The sequence below is a fragment of the Hoplias malabaricus genome, chromosome 1 (genome assembly GCF_029633855.1).
Source record: "Hoplias malabaricus isolate fHopMal1 chromosome 1, fHopMal1.hap1, whole genome shotgun sequence".
NCBI lineage: Eukaryota > Metazoa > Chordata > Actinopteri > Characiformes > Erythrinidae > Hoplias > Hoplias malabaricus.
This window is the reverse complement of record NC_089800.1, coordinates 27,669,493-27,688,144: the sequence shown is the minus strand read 5'-3', so window position 1 is coordinate 27,688,144 and position 18,652 is coordinate 27,669,493. Positions and strand designations below refer to the sequence as shown.

The 18,652-nt window shown below is 39.2% G+C and overlaps 4 protein-coding genes across 4 annotated transcripts; all 4 read left to right on the top strand.

Moving 5' to 3' along the window:
• Positions 1–5,243: 5,243 nt before the first annotated feature.
• On the top strand, positions 5,244–7,082 carry LOC136687055 (chromobox protein homolog 2-like). The gene is made up of 2 exons (XM_066661261.1): positions 5,244–6,185; positions 6,328–7,082. The coding sequence occupies exons 1-2, from the start codon at positions 6,162–6,164 to the stop codon at positions 6,865–6,867; spliced, it is 564 nt and encodes a 187-aa protein (XP_066517358.1). The 5' UTR covers positions 5,244–6,161; the 3' UTR covers positions 6,868–7,082.
• A 1,151-nt stretch (positions 7,083–8,233) lies between these two features.
• Positions 8,234–9,202, top strand: LOC136705971 (olfactory receptor 52K1-like). Its single transcript, XM_066679834.1, has one exon. The coding sequence runs from the start codon at positions 8,234–8,236 to the stop codon at positions 9,200–9,202; it is 969 nt and encodes a 322-aa protein (XP_066535931.1).
• Positions 9,203–10,816: 1,614 nt separating this feature from the next.
• LOC136703947 (olfactory receptor 1E16-like) lies at positions 10,817–11,797 on the top strand. The gene has a single exon (XM_066678098.1). It carries the CDS (start codon positions 10,829–10,831, stop codon positions 11,795–11,797), a length of 969 nt encoding a protein of 322 aa, XP_066534195.1. The 5' UTR covers positions 10,817–10,828.
• Positions 11,798–17,402: 5,605 nt separating this feature from the next.
• LOC136703791 (olfactory receptor 1E16-like) lies at positions 17,403–18,374 on the top strand. The gene has a single exon (XM_066678085.1). The coding sequence runs from the start codon at positions 17,403–17,405 to the stop codon at positions 18,372–18,374; it is 972 nt and encodes a 323-aa protein (XP_066534182.1).
• The last annotated feature ends 278 nt before the right edge of the window (positions 18,375–18,652 follow it).

Sequence of the window (18,652 nt, the reverse complement as noted above, 5' to 3'; positions counted from 1 at the left end):
GTTTCCTCCTCTCGTCAATCCAATTATTTTCTGCTTTAGAACTAAAGAAATCCGTGAAGCCTTAATGAAGAAATTAAGAAAAAAGATAAGGAATCAATTGGAAGGACCTTTAAGCTGAATGAAAAAGTGCATAAGATTTGGAAATACCTTACATTGTAATCTTCTGTATTACAGTCATCAAAAATATTTGAGAAAGAAATACTAGATTATGACATTTTTACAGTAAGGCAATTTAGCTAAATATTCTAATAGTAGTCTTGTAATCAAGTTATGTTTTTGTCTTTTTTATATGAATTTGTGGTCAAAATGACCATTACAAACATTTGCAGAACAACAGAGTTGGGAAAGTGACTAGATTGAGATTTTCTGGTGGCTCAAAAAACAAGAAAGTAAATAACTAGATTAATTGGAGTTCTTTTTTGAGTTTTCAGTAAATATATTTACAGACATCTCACATGATATACAACAACCAAAAGAAAAAAAATGAAATTTATTTTTTTTTCCATAACTATATGGAAAAAGATTTTTATTCATTGTCTGTAACCACTCCAGTTCAGGGTCATGGTGGGACTTGAGCCTACATGGAATCTGTAGGTGCACACTCACACATATGGCAATTTCTGAGAAGCCAATCCACCTACTAAACTGTGTTTTTGGAACATGGGATGAAACCAGAGCACCCAGAGAAAACCTACATGGACACGAGGAGAACACACCAAACACCTCATAGACAGTCACCTGGAGCAGGACTCAAAGCCCCAACCTCAGATCCCTGGAGCTGTGTGACAGTGACACTATCTGTTGCACCACCGTGTCACACTGGACAAAGTTTTGTTAAATTAAAAATGCATAATACTTATATCTAATTCCTATTCTCTTGATCAGCTTCATGATGTCGGCACATGGAATGGTTTTCAGTCAACAGCTGTGGCTTCATCAAGATTTAATTTGTAGAACTGCTTGCCTTCATAATGAGACTGAGACTATAACTTGGGTTGTGCAGAGGTAGTGGCTGGTACACAGTTCTATACAGTGAACAACCCTATTCCAACTTTTATTCCAACAGGTGTTTCCAACTTTTTGACTGGTACTGTATGTCTGAGTCAACCACATGCACAATGAGAAGGACTGTCTCAAGCAGCCAGAGTATCATCATTTATTAATTCTTGGACATCAGAGACATTATTGGCAACAAGCACTGTACATGCAGGAAAAATATCTCATGCTGATTGTGAAATATGGTGGTGGATCTGTGACGTGGGAGTGATTTATTTTTAAACGTCCTGGACAACTTGTTTCAACACATGCTACCAGAGACTCCATTGAAGATGATCAGAAGTTAAATCAGCCACCTATGATCTGAAGCTGAAATCTCATAAATACAAAAATTGTTCACTGACCACAAAGTCAACATTACATCATGCTTTTCTATTACGTTTAAATAAATCTAAAAGAGCCCCTACCAGGATGTGTTTCTGTCTTGCGCCCAGTGATTCTGAGAAGGCTCCAGACCCACTGTGACCAAAAACTTAATAAGGCAATGAATGTGTGATTCAATAATCTAATAGAGGACTTGTTTGATGAGCTAAAATGAAGAGTCTACAAGGCTCATAATCTGTTTAGACAAATGTTTACAGACACTTTGTTGTGTATGCTTCAGTCTAGTTAAACATCAAATAAAATTCAGAATTACGTTTATTTCATTATTTAATGCCATATCGTTGAAACCAATTCCATGTTTCCGATTCCAGTCACTTTCTTTTGTTGATCATAAACATCTGCTTGTGACCTGCTGTCACGCCTACATCTCAGGACTCAAATTCCCAGAATGCACCTGTCAGTCACATGACTACCCGCCGGTCTCCCTCACCAGAATTCTAATTACATACACCTGTTTGTCTCCCTATATATACCTCACTCTGAGACCTGTTCCTTGCCGAGTATTGTTTTGGTTCTCCCATGCATACAACGCGTTCCCTTGTACTTTGTCTGACGGTCTCCTGTTGCCTACTTCCTGCCTGTGTTCCCGATTTACGTCTCCTGTCTTGTCCCTATTGGTATTGTCTGCATTCTCTGGTTTTCGAACTCTGCCTGTTTTTGACTACGGTTTTTGTCCATCCTCTGAGGTACTGTCTGCTCCTGTTTTTGAACTTTGCCTGCCTTGTGAATACTCTTTTGGATAACGACATTAAACAGACTGTTAACTGTGTTCCGCGACTGTCAGCTTTCTGTTATGTCCTGACAGAATACTCGGCCAACATGCAGACAGCGGACACAGATGCCGTCAGAACGGCTATAACTAGTCAGGGCCAGATGCTAGGTCAACACCAGCAAATGTTGGCTAGCGTGACTCAATCTGTTAATTCTCTCGCTCAACAACAACAGAGTCAACAGCTCCAGCTGAAACAAGTGTTGGAGAGTGTTAACGCCCTTGTAGCGCTTATTCCTGCTCCTAGCCCTAATCCCAGTCCTCCTGTAGCGTCTGTCAGTCTGAATTCTCGTTATCCTGTCAGTAAACCGGAGATTTTTGAAGGCGATCCGGCCAAATGTAGCGGGTTTTTATTGCAATGTTCTATATTTTTTGAGAATTCTCCTCCCAGTAATGACCAAGCAAAAATCGCTTTTTTGGTCTCCCGTCTGTCTGGTAAAGCACTTGAGTGGGCCACCGCTATTTGGAACAGTATAGTCAGTAACACGTATCTCGAATTTGTCAATACTTTCCGGGAAGTGTTTGACCATGCAAATGAGGGACGTTCTTGTGGTGATATCCTTCTCACCCTTAAGCAAGGAGCCCGAACAGCTGCCGCTTATGCGTTAGAGTTTCGGACTATTGCTGCTGGTAGTGGTTGGAATGAACCTGCGCTCATTAATGTTTTTCGTAATGGTCTAAATCCAGAAATACTCACGGAACTGGCTTGTCGAGATGACGGATTGACTTTAGATCAGTTAATTTCTTTATCCATCCGCCTGGACCAACTCCTACAAAAACGTCCCCGGCCACCGGGTAAAGGACAAGAAGTTGTCAAGCGTCAATCCGCTCCTGGTTTTCCTTTTCGCCCGGTACAAGGTCAAGCTCCCTGTCCTAATCCTCCTTCGGATCCTATGCAATGCGATACTATGCGACTTTCTCATGAAGAGCGCCTTCGTCGTCTCCACGGTGGACTATGCTTATACTGTGGAGGATCTGATCATATTCGTCGTGATTGTACACGCTTACCTCCGCGAGTCCGGACTCAAAACCTGGAGAGGAATTTTCGTGCTAACTTGGTGAGTGTACCCACAAAAGGGTTAATATCTAAATCCTTTCTCATACCGGTCAAAGTGTACTGCCAAGGAACTTCTTTTGTCGTTTCAGCGCTGATAGATTCTGGAGCCGAAGGAAACTTCATTCAACAATCCCTCGTTACCCGGCTGGGAATTAAGACAAAACAGTTGTGCAAACGGATCCAAGTCCGAGCTTTTGATGGCCTTCCCGTTGGAGGAGATTTCATCTCACAAGAGACAGTTCCTGTTTGGTTCCAGACAAGTTTCCTGCATCACGAGTGGCTTTCGTTCTTGGTATTACCCAAGGCAGATTTTCAGATTATCTTGGGACTACCATGGTTAGAAATTCATAACCCAGCTATCTCATGGAGCCAACGCGAAATCACATCCTGGTCATCCTTATGCCACACAAACTGTTTAGCCCTTAAAAACATTTCTATCCATTCCACTTCAGTGGAGAGTCCAGATTCAACCATGTCAGTAGAAATTCCTCCCGTGTATTCCCAATACTTAGAAGTTTTCAGTAAAACAAAAGCTACTAAATTACCCCCGCATAGGCCATATGACTGTGCGATAGAACTTGTTGAGGGTGCTACCTTACCTAAATCACGTATTTATCCTTTGAATTTAGAAGAAGAAAAAGTCATGGAAGAGTACGTCAAAGAAGCTTTAACACAGGGGTTTATACGTCCATCAAAGTCTCCAATATCTTCGGGTTTCTTCTTTGTCAAAAAGAAGGACGGTGGATTAAGACCATGTATAGACTATCGTGCTCTGAACGAGATCACCAAGAAATTTGTATATCCTCTACCCCTTATTCCAGTTGCATTAGAGCAACTTAGAGGTGCTACCATCTTCTCCAAGTTGGACCTTCGTAGTGCATACAATCTAGTGCGAATTAAGGAGGGTGACGAGTGGAAAACTGCTTTTAGTACTACCAAGGGACATTATGAGTATTTGGTAATGAGCTATGGGTTGGCAAACGCTCCATCTGTGTTCCAGGAGTTTATTAATGACATTTTTAGGGACATGCTGGGAAAATTTGTAATAGCATACATTGATGACATTTTGATATACTCTCCAGATGTAAAAACTCATGTAAAACAGGTCAGTCAAGTGCTTCAACGGTTAAAGGAGAATAACCTTTTTGTCAAAGGAGAAAAATGTGAATTCCATCAACAAACCATTTCATTCTTGGGATATGTTATCAGTGTGTCGGGTATAGTCATGGACGACCAGAAGGTAGAGGCGGTCGTAAACTGGCCAGTCCCAACTAACGTGAAAGAGCTTCAACGCTTTTTAGGGTTTGCGAATTTCTATAGACGGTTTATTAGAAATTTTAGTTCTATTGCAGCCCCACTTACTGCTTTACTAAAGGGTAGTCCTCATCGTTTGTGTTGGTCTGCTCAGGCCCAAGGTGCTTTTGAACGTCTTAAGACAGCCTTCACTACCGCTCCCATATTAAAACATCCTAACCCTGAACTCCCCTTTGTGGTGGAGGTAGACGCATCAGAGACGGGTGTAGGGGCGGTACTATCTCAACGTAGTGGGGAACTTCCTAAGTTACACCCCATTGCCTTTTTTTCGCATAAATTATCACCTGCTGAACGAAATTATGGTATCGGGGATAGAGAACTTTTAGCGGTAAAGTTGGCTTTAGAGGAATGGAGACACTGGCTAGAAGGTTCTCTACATCCTTTCACAGTCTTAACTGACCATAAGAATCTGGAATATATTCGTTCTGCAAAACGTATGAACTCTCGACAAGCTAGGTGGTCACTGTTTTTCTCCCGGTTCCGGTTTACCATCACGTTTCAACCAGGTAATCGCAACCTTAAAGCAGATGCACTCTCTCGTTTTAATCAGAATGAATCAGAGGAGAAAGGTGAAGAATCAAATAAGTTTATACTACCTTCCTCCGTTTCGGTGGCAGCTATCAGATGGGAGTTAGATTAACTGATTGCACAGGAAAATCGGTCAAAAGGAGTATCTGAATCTTGTCCGGAAGGCAAAACTTATGTACCGCCAGAATTCCGTAATAGGCTGATTACCTGGGCTCATTCGTCACTGTCATCTGGTCATCCCGGAGAGAGACGCACAACACAGCTAATTCTAGCACGTTACTGGTGGGGTTCAGTAAGAGCGGATGTACATGAATTTGTAGCATCTTGTTCAGTTTGTGCTCAGGCAAAAACACCTAAAACCCTTCCTGCAGGTAAATTAATGCCTCTACCCGTTCCAGAACGTCCCTGGTCGCATTTGGCGCTGGATTTTGTCACTGACCTACCTCTGTCGGAGGGATTTACTACCGTTCTCACAGTCATTGATCGGTTCTCTAGAGGAGTTAAGTTCATCCCATTTCCTTCATTACCCACGGCCCTAGATACTGCTAAAGCTTTATATACACATATATTCCGTCATTATGGAATCCCTGAAGACATTTTATCTGATAGAGGTCCTCAGTTTACGTCACATGTATGGAAAGCTTTCTTTGAACATTTAGGGGTAAATGTTAGCCTCACCTCTGGATATCATCCCCAGAGTAATGGCCAGTGTGAACGGGTTAATCAGGAGCTGGGAAAGTTTTTACGAATTTATTGTCATGAGAATCCACAAGACTGGTCCCAGTACTTGGTATGGGCAGAGATAGCCCAAAACTCCTTGGTTAACTCGACTACTGGTCTCACCCCATTTCAGTGTATATTAGGTTATCAACCTCCGTTGGCACCCTGGACTGCAGCTACATCTGGAATTCCATCAGTCGACGAGTGGATGAAACGCAGTGAGGAGGTGTGGGAGAAAACTAATCTTCACATCACGGAGGTCCTTTCCCGGTATAAGGAACAAGCTGATAGAAACAGATCAAATTCCCCGTTATTCCAGATTGGAGAAAGAGTATGGTTGGCTACAAAGGATATCAGGTTTGAGGGGAGGTGCAGGAAGCTCCTTCCTAAGTATATTGGTCCTTTTCGTATTTCTGATAAAATTAATGATGTTACTTACAAGTTAGAATTACCTGCACAATACCGTATTGCTAACTCCTTTCATGTGTCTCTCCTCAAGCCTGTGATCTCTGGTCCTTTGAATGAGTTGCAGCCCGACGACGTTCCGCCCCCGGCATTGGACGTTGGGGACTCTTCCACATATGCTGTGCGAGAGGTACTAGATTCTCGTAGACGTGGAGGAACTCTCCAATATCTTATTGATTGGGAAGGGTACGGTCCTGAGGAGCGTTCATGGGTACCAGCAAAGGACATCTATGATCCGGGTCTCGTGTTGGCGTTTCACTCTCGTCATCCTGAGAAGCCGGCTCCCCGTCCCAGAGGTCGCCCGAGAGGATCGGTATCTAATCCCGCTCCGTCCCTTCCTAGGTCTAGATCCAGAGACCCACGTCAATCTCAGTCCTCCGCATGTGCAGAAGTCCGTAGCTCCGGTGACTCTGTTCCGCTGGGTGGTCGTCGTCGTGGTCGTCCTCGTTCCAGGCCTCCTCCGGTGTCTTCGGGGGGGGGGGGTACTGTCACGCCTACATCTCAGGACTCAAATTCCCAGAATGCACCTGTCAGTCACATGACTACCCGCCGGTCTCCCTCACCAGAATTCTAATTACATACACCTGTTTGTCTCCCTATATATACCTCACTCTGAGACCTGTTCCTTGCCGAGTATTGTTTTGGTTCTCCCATGCATACAACGCGTTCCCTTGTACTTTGTCTGACGGTCTCCTGTTGCCTACTTCCTGCCTGTGTTCCCGATTTACGTCTCCTGTCTTGTCCCTATTGGTATTGTCTGCATTCTCTGGTTTTCGAACTCTGCCTGTTTTTGACTACGGTTTTTGTCCATCCTCTGAGGTACTGTCTGTTCCTGTTTTTGAACTTTGCCTGCCTTGTGAATACTCTTTTGGATAACGACATTAAACAGACTGTTAACTGTGTTCTGCGACTGTCAGCTTTCTGTTATGTCCTGACACCTGCACATCACATAAGACCTTCACTGCACTGAGCCACCTATTCTAAATCTATGAATTCATGTTTTTGTAGCCTGATCATCCTTGCACAATGCCATCTGCAGGAGTCTGAAGTTATACTACCCTAAACAAGCAAGGTGACTATTAGTCTGGGGAGATTATATATTACTCCTTTAATGGTCCAAAGGAGATTAATTTTTTTCAGTTTTTACTCAAATTTATGGATATTATACTTACCACGTTGCCCATAACAAAGGTACAAACTGTGCAAATGTGGTTAATGTTGAGTTATTGAAACAAATCTGACAGCTCAAAAGAACCAAAATATGCTCTCACAATAGAAACAGTTTTCAGGAATAAAATATTTAATGCATTAAGGTTATACACTGACATTAAGCAACATTTTTAACAGTTATCTATTTAAAACCACAGTGGAACAGAACATGAGATAGATTTGAAAGTTTCTGTAGGAGTCTGGGATTTTTTTAAAACACAAGTATCAGATATCATTTAAAAGCTTAATTTTAATTACAGATTTTTATTCAAACGTGAAATTTACATCTCTTTAATGGCATTTAATCTAGTCTGTTATACATATGCATAATTATGAGTGAAAGATATGGGATATTAATATTACATCAAGTAATAGCTGGTCTCTAGTGTCACTGAAGAGCATTTATAAATGGATTCTTCAGTGAGTCATTCTTAGTTTGTGTCAGAAGAGGCCTCAGAATTTTCATTTCCAAGAAATGCCTGCTAATATTCAACATACATTGAGGCAAGAAAACACAACAGTTTTTCATGACTACTGTATAATATTGTCACTCATTATACACTTATTTAATTCACAGCATTTTAAATAACTTATGTTTCTGCTTGTTCATAATGTTAGATTATGATATATATATTGTGTGCATAATTGCATCTAAACGCATGAAACAAATGTTTGTTTTCTTTTTTAAATTTTGCAGTAAAAACTCTAGGTAGTAAAATTCTGTGGAAAACATGGACCACCTTGACAATTCCACGACTTTTACAGAATTCTTCCTTCTTGGATTTCCAGGAGTCCTTCCACAATATTATCCAGCTGTTGGAATTTGTCTTTTCTTGATTTACCTCACACTTGTGGGAGGAAACATTTTCACTATTGCATTTGTGGTGTATGAAAAAAGCCTTCAAAAACCATCCTATGTAATTTTCTGTAATCTTGCTGCAGTGGACTTTGCTTTTGGAACTGCCACAATGCCAAAACTTATTACAAAGTACTTGCTTAAAGATGAGAATATGCATTTGAATGCTTGTTTTGTACAACTGTTTTTTGTCCATTATTTAGGGAGTGTTACTTCTATCCTGTTATTAATAATGGCTATGGATCGATTTATTGCTATTTGTAACCCTCTTCGCTACCCTGTTATTGTTACAAATCAATCTGTTACAATTGTATGTTTGGCCTGTTGGATGATTCCAGTTTCTTGGATGACAATAATAGTTCTCCAGGCTGCATCAGTTCCATACTGTGACTCTAATGTAATAACCCAGTGCTTTTGTGACCACAACTCAGTGACTAAATTGGCCTGTGGTGACCTAAGGGCTTCAAGGGTGTTCTCCTTTGCTACGGCTATGTTTGTACTATTGGTCCCACTTGCTTTCATCATATTCTCCTACATAGCCATCATTGTAGCTGTTTTAAAACTATCCAATGTTCAAGCAAAGTATAAAACATTCTCAACATGCAGCCCTCAACTTCTCATCATGTGCCTTTACTATCTGCCCCGATGTACTGTCTATGCCACTGACCTGAAAGTTCAAATGAGTAATGATATTCGTGTTATGATCAGTATGTGGTACAGTCTGTTTCCTCCTCTCGTCAATCCAATTATTTTCTGCTTTAGAACTAAAGAAATCGGAGAAACATTAATGATGAAATTAAGAAAAAAGAAGATCAGGAATCAGCTGGAAGGTCCAATAAGTTGACAGAAAAAGTGCACCGCAATCTTAATTTGTGGGCTTCTTTATGAAAGTCAATTAAAATTAATTTCCACAAATCCATGGATGATTGTTATTCTCTACATTATGGCAATGCAACTAATGTAAATTGTAAAGTAATCATGTCATAGAGTTACATTTTTGGCTTTTATAGAATTTGTACTCAAAAAGGCCATTATTCTTTATGTAGAGGGTGGTTTGGGTACTCATGGTGGGCTCAATGAGAAGCTGTAGTTGTTAGGGTAGCTGGTTGCTGATCGGATCATAAATGACCACAGCAACCTTAGTGTTTGTGTTTAGGATTTATGGAATTTAATGGAATTGAATTTAATGGATTTAATGGAAACCCACATATATCTGTGTTAACACTACACACAATGAGTAGGACATTTTCAAGCAGCCAGTGCATCTCTGATTATCATGCTTGCATTACCAGCAACATACACTTGAACAGAGGTCAGTGTATATGTCGAAAAGCATCTCATGCTGACTGTGAAATGTGGTGGATCTGTTATTTTTTGGGGGGAGTTTTTGTATTAAAGACCGTGGACCCTCAGATAGTACCAGCAGAAGACCACTACACTACCACTACCGAACAGGGATTTTTTGGATGGTGGAGCATTCTCAGCATTGCAGTGAGATTGGCATGGAGGTAGTTAGTTTGTGGATGAGACACAGCAGTGCTGCTGGAGGTTTTAAACACCTCAGTGTCAGTGATGGAATAATCCGCAAATAAAAATTATCCAGCCAAAAATGACCTGTAGACGGCATCTTCTGTCCAGCACTAAAGAATTAGAGAATGACAAAAACCAGAGCAATAAATGATCTACTGTCTCTGATTAGGTGGACCAACAAGGTACTACAGCCAATAGAGAGAATAATGAGTGAGTGGACACATTGTTTAAAAACTCCAGCAACACTGCTGTGTCTAATGCAATGCTGCATCTCAGAGTTCTACAGTTTGTACTGCACTTTAAGATTTTGTTTGTACTGTAATTGTCAGATCAAAAAGATAAGCAATATAATATATCTTGTTGCAATCATGTTTTCCAGGGAATCCCATTATAGGTGAAGGGTCTGTATATGTGTTATCAAAAAAAAAGATAATTTTGGTAATTATTATTTTGGATCATGCAACAGGAAAACAATGTTTTTGGACAGCTTTTTAGCAATCTTTCAAATATTGTCTTAACCTAAATTGAACTACTGCAGTACTTTCAGGTCACTGTGCTGAATAGCAGGGAACACGAACATTATTACATTACATAGTAGCAGGTCTCTAGTGTGACAGAAGATGGTTTATATACTGAGTCACTCTTAGCTGGTCAGTGAGAAGGGGGCTCATAACTATCATATTAATATTTCAAGAACTACATCTCTTAAAGACATGGAAACTTAAAGGAATATTAAGTTTTATTCACTCTTTATTGTTTCATGCTGTAAAACAAATCATAGGATTATTTTCTCCTGAAATATTGCAGTAATTATATCTTGCTTGCCCAATTTCTTCAGCAATGACATGAAAATACCTGGCTCAAGAATCTATTTTTCTCTCATGATTGTAATAAAAATTCAAGTGCTTCATTGAATGGTTTAGGACAATCTGTGGACAACATGGACAGACTGGCTAATTCTACAATGGTTACCGAGTTTTTTCTCCTTGGTTTTCCAGGCATTCTTCCAGAATATTATCCAGCAGTTGGAATCCTGCTACTCCTCATTTATCTTACACTTGCTGGGGGGAATATTTTCATTATTGCATTTATAGCTTATGAAAAGAGTCTTCATAAACCATCTTATCTAATATTCTGTAATCTTGCTGCAGTGGACCTTGCTTTTGGAACTGCCACTTTACCCAAAACAATTGCAAAGTACCTGCTTAAAGATGAAAATCTGCTATTTCATACTTGCTTTGTACAAATGTTTTTTGTCCATTATTTAGGGACTGTAACATCTTTAATTTTGCTAATTATGGCTATTGATCGATTTATTGCAATATGTAACCCTCTCAGATATCCTAACATAGTTACAAACCAGTCTGTTGTAATACCATGTCTAATATCATGGCTTATTCCAGTCTTATGGCTGCCAGTTATAGTTGTTCAAACCATAGCTCTACCATTCTGTGACTCCAATGTAATAACCCAGTGCTTTTGTGATCAAAATTCAATAAGTAAATTGGCCTGTGGTGATTTAAGGTCTTTAAGGGTGTTTTCATTTACTATGGCCTTGATTGTGCTCCTGGTTCCCCTTGCTTTTATCATTTTCTCCTACTTCGCTATTATTAAGGCTGTGTTAAAAATATCCAATGTTCAAGCAAAGTATAAAACATTCTCAACATGCAGCCCTCAACTTCTCATCATGTGCCTTTACTATCTGCCCCGATGTGCTGTCTATGCCACTGACCTAAAAGTTCAAATGAGTAATGAGGTTCGAATTATGGTCAGTATGTGGTACAGTCTTTTTCCTCCTCTTGTCAATCCAATTATTTTCTGTTTGAGAACCAAGGAAATAAAAAATGTTTTTTTATTAAAACTAAGCAAAAGCAAAGTCAGTAATAGATTGATTGACTCTTCAGATTGAAAGGCCAAAAATATTTAAACTGCAATCTAAACAAGAAACAGCCTGTGTCACTGGAAATATTTTAGCATTTCTAGACTTTCTAGAATTTCTTATCATAACCAGACCACTGATATATTTCCAAATGCTCATAAATTGAATCAAGTGTCATAATTTTATAATGTTTTGTTACTGTCAAGACAAAACCTTGTATGTCAGTTTTTTGTTGCTTCTTGGTTTTGTTTATTTTAACATTATCTTAAAAGCCAATTATATTTTGTGAATGGACTAGTCCAAAACATGTTTTTCCCTTTTTCTACAAATGTTACTGTGTTAAAGATACAAGGTTTTATCCTTACAGCAACAATATAATTTTTCCTCTCAGCTTATTTTTAGTAAAAACATACAAACCGAAAGGTTGGGACACTAAACAAATTGTGAATAAAAACTGAATGCAATGATGTGGAGATCAATATTTTATTCGTAATAGAACATAGATGACAGATCAAAAGTTTAATCTGAGTAAATGTAACATTTTAAAGGAAAAATATGTTGATTCAAAATTTCACAGTGTCAACAAATCCCAAAAAAGTTGGGACAAGTAGCAATAAGTGGCTGGAAAAAGGAAATTGAACATATAATGAACAGCTGGAAGACCAATTAACACTAATTAGGTCAATTGACAACATGATTGGGTATAAAAAGAGCTTCTCAGAGTGTCAGTGTCTCTCTGAAGCCAAGATGGTAAGAGGATCACCGATTCCACCATTGTTGCACAGAAAGATAGTGCAGCAATACCAGAATGGTGTTACCCAGCGTAAAATAGCAAAGACTTTTAAGTTATCATCATCAACCGTGCATAACATCATCAAAAGATTCAGAGATTCTGGAACAATTGCTGTGCGTAAGGGTCAAGGCCGTAAAACTCTACTGGATGCTCGTGATCTCTGGGCCCTTAAACGTCACTGCACCTCAAACAGGAATGCCACTGTCAAGGAAATAACAGAATGAGCTCAGGAATACTTCCAGAAAGCATTGTCAGTGAACACAATCCACCGTGCCATCCGCCGTTGCCAACTGAAATTCTACAGTGCAAAGAGGAAGCCATTTCTAAGCAAGCTCCACAAGCTCAGACGTTTGCACTGGGCCAGGGGTCTTTTAAAATGAAGTGTGGCAAAAAGGAAGACTGTTCTGTGGTCAGATGAGTCACAATTTGAAGTTCTTTATGAAACACTGGGACACCATGTCATCCGGACCAGAGAGGACAAAGATAACCCAAGTTGTTATCAATGCTCCGTTCAGAAGCCTGCATCACTGATGGTATGGGGTTGCATGAGTGCTTGTGGCATGGGCAGCTTGCATGTCTGGAAAGGCACCATTAATGCAGAGAACTATGTTCAGGTTCTAGAACAACATATGCTCCCATCTAGACGTCATCTCTTTCAGAGAAGACCCTGCATTTTTCAACAAGATAATGCCAGACCACATTCTGCAGCAATCACAACATCATGGCTACGTAGGAGAAGGATCCGGGTACTGAAATGGCCAGCCTGCAGTCCAGATCTTTCACCTATAGAGAACATTTGGCGCATCATAAAGAGGAAGGTGCGACAAAGAAGGCCCAAGACGATTGAACAGTTAGAGGCCTGTATTAGACATGAATGGGAGAGCATTCCTATTTCTAAACTTGAGAAACTGGTCTCCTCTGTCCCCAGACGTCTGTTGAGTGTTGTAAGAAGAAGGGGGGATGCCACACAGTGGTAAAAAAAGACCTTGTCCCAACTTTTTTGGGATTTGTTGACGCCATGAACTTTTGAAACAACATATTTTTCCCTTAAAATGATACATTCTCTCAGTTTAATCTTTTGATCTGTGATTTGTGTTCTATTCTGAATATAATATTAGATATTGGCACCTCCACATCATTGCATTCAGTTTTTATTCACAATTTGTGTAGTGTCCCAACTATTTTGGAATCCGGTTTGTATTAAAATATGGACCATAAAATATAATTTCCACAAATTGCAATGAAATCTTCCTAGTATGTTTGCTATGATGATATCATACAAAGTTTTTACTTGAGTATTGCATATTTTATTAAATTCTATTTGTGACATTAGTTGTCTCTTTCACATTTTGGTTTATCATTTTGCAGAATCATGTGAATTTTATTCAAAGCACCATAAATGTATTCATTTTAATAACACAAATGTCACTGCGCCCCCTCCAGGGTGTTTTCCCGCCTTGCGCCCAATGATTCCAGGTAGGCTCTGGACCCACTGCGACCCTGAACTGGATAAGCGGTTATAGATAAGGAATGAATGAATGAAAATATCACTGCTGGGAGTCACAGTGGCACAGCAGATATTGCTGCTGTCAAACAGCTCCAGGGACCTGGAGGTTGTGGGTTCAAGCCCTGCTCTGGGTGACTGCATTTGTTTCCTCTGTGCGCTCCAGTTTCCTCCCACTGTCCAAAAACATGCATTTTCACTGATCATGTTTTTGACATTTTAAGTACTTTTGGAAGCTAGACAAAATTTAGCATAAATATTTGACCTTAATTAATGCATATTTAGATATTCATTATTATTCATTATAATTCATGGATTGAAACAAAAGAATTCAAGTGCAATACACATTTCAAGAAAACTTTTTATTTTGCTTTGTTTATTTTTTTTTTCTAGGAAATGCAATTTAAAAACATCAGTCTGTGTTGTTATAATGCACTTAAACATTTATTTAACTGACGAAAATACAGATAAAATATTAACTTTTCACTTAACGACCTGATATTATTTTGTAAATTAAAATGGTGCATCCACAAAAAAGGGCTTAATGTTTGAAAAGAAGGGTCATGGTTAACTTTTTGCCAAACATTTTGAGAGAACTGTCAGTCACATCAAAGGTCATGATTCTCAGCACAAGATTGGAAAACAAGGACATAAATTTGCTCTTGACATTGGTGGGGACCTATGAATGTACAACCCACCCCCGCCCTCCACCCCATTGCCAAGTAGTTTGTACTTCAGTTTTACTTAAGCCATAATGCAAATTAAACAGGTCTCATACATCAGCAATAATAAAAGCAAATGTTGTGCAGTTAATTTCCAAACCATGTTATTCATAGCAACAGACAATTTTAGTCTGCTCTATGCTGTGCGCCAAAGCCTAGCATTGCCATTAATGTTATTATGATGGACTCATTTAATTATCAAACTTAACATTGAGTAGCTCATGTCCAACTTCTTGTTTTTTGCTGCCATCCTTACTCACTTTTGACACCCATGTTGCACCTGAGTCTTGCACATTAAGTCTCACATATTACTGGAAAGTTTTCCTAACAACCAAACATTCTGTTAACAAACAAATGTAGTTACAGAGTCTCATGTGACAGCAGGGAAAGGCACAGCCAATCACACTGGCCATATGTGTTACAAAGTGATAGGACTCATATTATTGATGGGACAATTTAATTATTGCTGGATATTGGTGGGGACATGTCACTTCTGACCCTGCTAATTCTATGCCCTTCTTGAAAAATATTTACGTCTTTCACTATTTAAAGTGGGCGGCACGGTGGCGCAGCAGGTAGTGTCGCAGTCACACAGTCACAAACCAGGGTGTATTCCCGCCTTGCGCCCAATGATTCCAGGTAGGCTCTGGACCCACCGTGACCCTGAATTGGATAAGCGGTTACAGATAATGAATGAATGAATAAATGAATGAGCTATTTAAAGTTCACAATAATGTGAAATGATTCAGGGAGCCTTCAGGAAAACTTAGGTGCCTAAATGCCAAAGGCACAAACTGCTTAACACTGTCCACTGCAAAGAAATGCAAACTGAATTTGTTTAATGCAAATAGGAGGCTAAGGGTGGCAAGGTGGCGCAGCAGGTAGTGTCGCAGTCACACATCTCCAGGGACCTGGAGGTTGTGGGTTGGATTCCCGCTCTGGGTGACCGTCTGTGAGGAGTTCGTGTGTTCTCACCGTGTCCGTGTGGGTTTCCTCCGGGTGCTCCAGTTTCCTCCCACAGTCCAAAAACACACGTTGGTAGGTGGATTGGCAACTCAAAAGTGTGCGAATGTGTGAACGCCTTGCACCCAATTATTCCAGGTAGGCTCTGGACCCACCATAACCCTGAACTGGATAAGCGGTTACAGATAATGAATGAAATAGGAGGCTATATATTAAGTTTTTGTAGAAATGCAAACAACTTCTCTTGGCCTGAAATCACCTGAGATGGACTAAAAGACACTGGAAACATATTCTGTGTTCTGATGAGTCTATGTTTCAGCTTGTTTCTGGGAAAAAACGATGCTGCATTGTACATGCCTATGATAAAGGCCATCAAAAACATTACTGATGACAAGTAAATAAATAAATACAGCATCTGTGAAGGCAAAGGGGGTTAAAATCAGTGCATATGTAATGGATGATTTGCATATATATAAAGTACCATTGACGTGGTGGCCTATATTGTAATTATGGAGAGACACCATGTCCGTTTCAGCAAGACAATGCTAGGCCTAATTTTGTTGAGTTACAACATTAAAATTTTTTCATTTGAGATTAAACACCATGGCCAAGCATGATAGTGTAAATGAGACAAGACCAGGATCTTGTACAGGACACAGGGGCTGGATCAGGGCAACACCTGGAGAGCAGCAGGACATCTCAAAGCATGAGAAAGACAGGAGAAAGAAAACCAGACAAAGGGAACAAATAAAAATACAGAGGTTATTAGGTTCATGGTAAAGAACGGGCAAAATTGACCTGCGAAAAAAGCTTCCACGGGTCAGGCAAGAGAACCCAGCCACAGACAGCGTGTTGGTGGTTACCAGAAAGCTAACTAAAAAAGCTGTAGCTATGGTAGTATGTCAGGGTTAATACAGAGCAGTGATAATAACACCAATAGAGAAGGAGTGACCTGAAAGTGAGTGATTAACCAAATACCTGTTTGAAAAGGTAGGCTTTTAATCTAGATTTAAAGATTGAGAGTGTGTCTGAGCCCCAAACAGTAACCGGAAGGCTATTTCAGAGTTGAGGAGCTTTGTGAGAAAACACTCAGAAATTGGACCTGATAAAATTGACAGTTAATATAGAATATTTGCATTTTGGTCTTTGATTGTTATATTATGGTGCTCTATACTGTAAGAACATAGAATTATTATCTGGTATAATATCTGGTATAAAGCTGTACATTAGGTGGCCTCATGTGTAAACCACACTCTGATAATTTCAGATCAGACAGTGATCAGGAAGAAACATCACAACCAACATTATGTCATGTAGTAGCTAGCCTCTAGTGTCTTAGAACAGTGTATATAAAGATTTGCTTTGATGAGTTGATCTTAGTTGAGTGCTAGCACTGTGGATATTTAGGAAATTAACATTTAAAATGTAAATGCAATTTTTTTAGCATCTAAATTAGCACTTACTCTATATCCTCATACAGTATAAGAAGATGCATGGATATATATTTTAGCCAACTTGCCAACTCTGTCCTTTTTCTAAAGCAAAGTTTGTTTTAATGTTGCTTACAGTACAGTAATCTGTTTCCCCTTTAAAATTGTAATGTACTGAGATTATTTATAAGTTGTTGTTCTTGAGCACATTCTTTTGGAAGCCATGGACCGGTATACCAACACAACCACTGTCACACATTTCTTCCTTCTTGGATTTCCAGGAGTTCTACCAGAATATTATGCAGCTGTTGGTATTCTGCTTCTGTTAATTTATCTCACACTTGCCGGGGGAAACATATTTACTATTGCATTTGTGGTTTATGAAAAAAGTCTTCAAAAACCATCCTATCTGATCTTCTGTAATCTGGCTGCAGTGGACTTTGCTTTTGGTACTGTAACTTTACCCAAAGCCATTGCAAAATATCTGCTTAAAGATGAAACTGTACCATTTCATGCTTGCTTTGTACAAATGTTTTTTGTTCACTATTTAGGAAGTGTCACTTCTTTCCTTTTGCTGATAATGGCTGTTGATCGATTTATTGCTATCTGTAATCCTCTCAGATACCCTGTTCTTGTTTCAAATCATTCCATGGGAATTGTGTGTGGTGTATTTTGGGTGATTCCAATCTCTTTTGTCACTGTGATAGTAATTCAAGCAGCTGTAGATGTTCCCTACTGTGATTCCAATGTAATTACACAATGTTTTTGTGACCAGAATTCCATAAGTAAATTGGCCTGTAGTGATGTAAGGTATGCAAGGTTGGTTAGCTTTTCTATGGCAATGTTTGTGCTTTTGGGTCCCCTTGCTTTCATCATATTCTCGTATGTAGCAATCCTTGTAACTGTCTTTAAAATGTCTAACGTTCAAGGAAATTACAAAACTTTCTCAACATGCAGCCCTCAACTTCTTATCATATGCCTTTACTATCTGCCCCGGTGTGCTGTCTATGTTGCTGACATTAAGCTTCAAATGAACATCGATGTTCGGATTATGATCAGTATGTGGTACAGTCTGTTTCCTCCTCTTGTTAATCCAGTTATTTTTTGTTTTAGAACTAAGGAAATTCGAGATGCTTTAATGCTGAAATTAAGAAAAAGAAAGATCAGGGATCAAATGAAAGGACTTTCAGGGTGAAATTAAGATAAAGTGTTTGGTAAATATTCTCTCTATTTTTTTTTTTTTTTTTGTAATAATAATACTAATAATAATGGTTTATATTCCAGATAATTAAACTTCATAGAGAAATATACATGTATACATGTGTAAAACTATTCCTTAAATAATAGAAATATAAATGTAATGACCTTAAACTGACCTTATATTTGCAGTAAAACTCCAGTTCCACAAAATGATTTTCTTTCTAATTTATTGAGTTCTCCTACTGATAAAAGACATTTATTCATTCATTCATT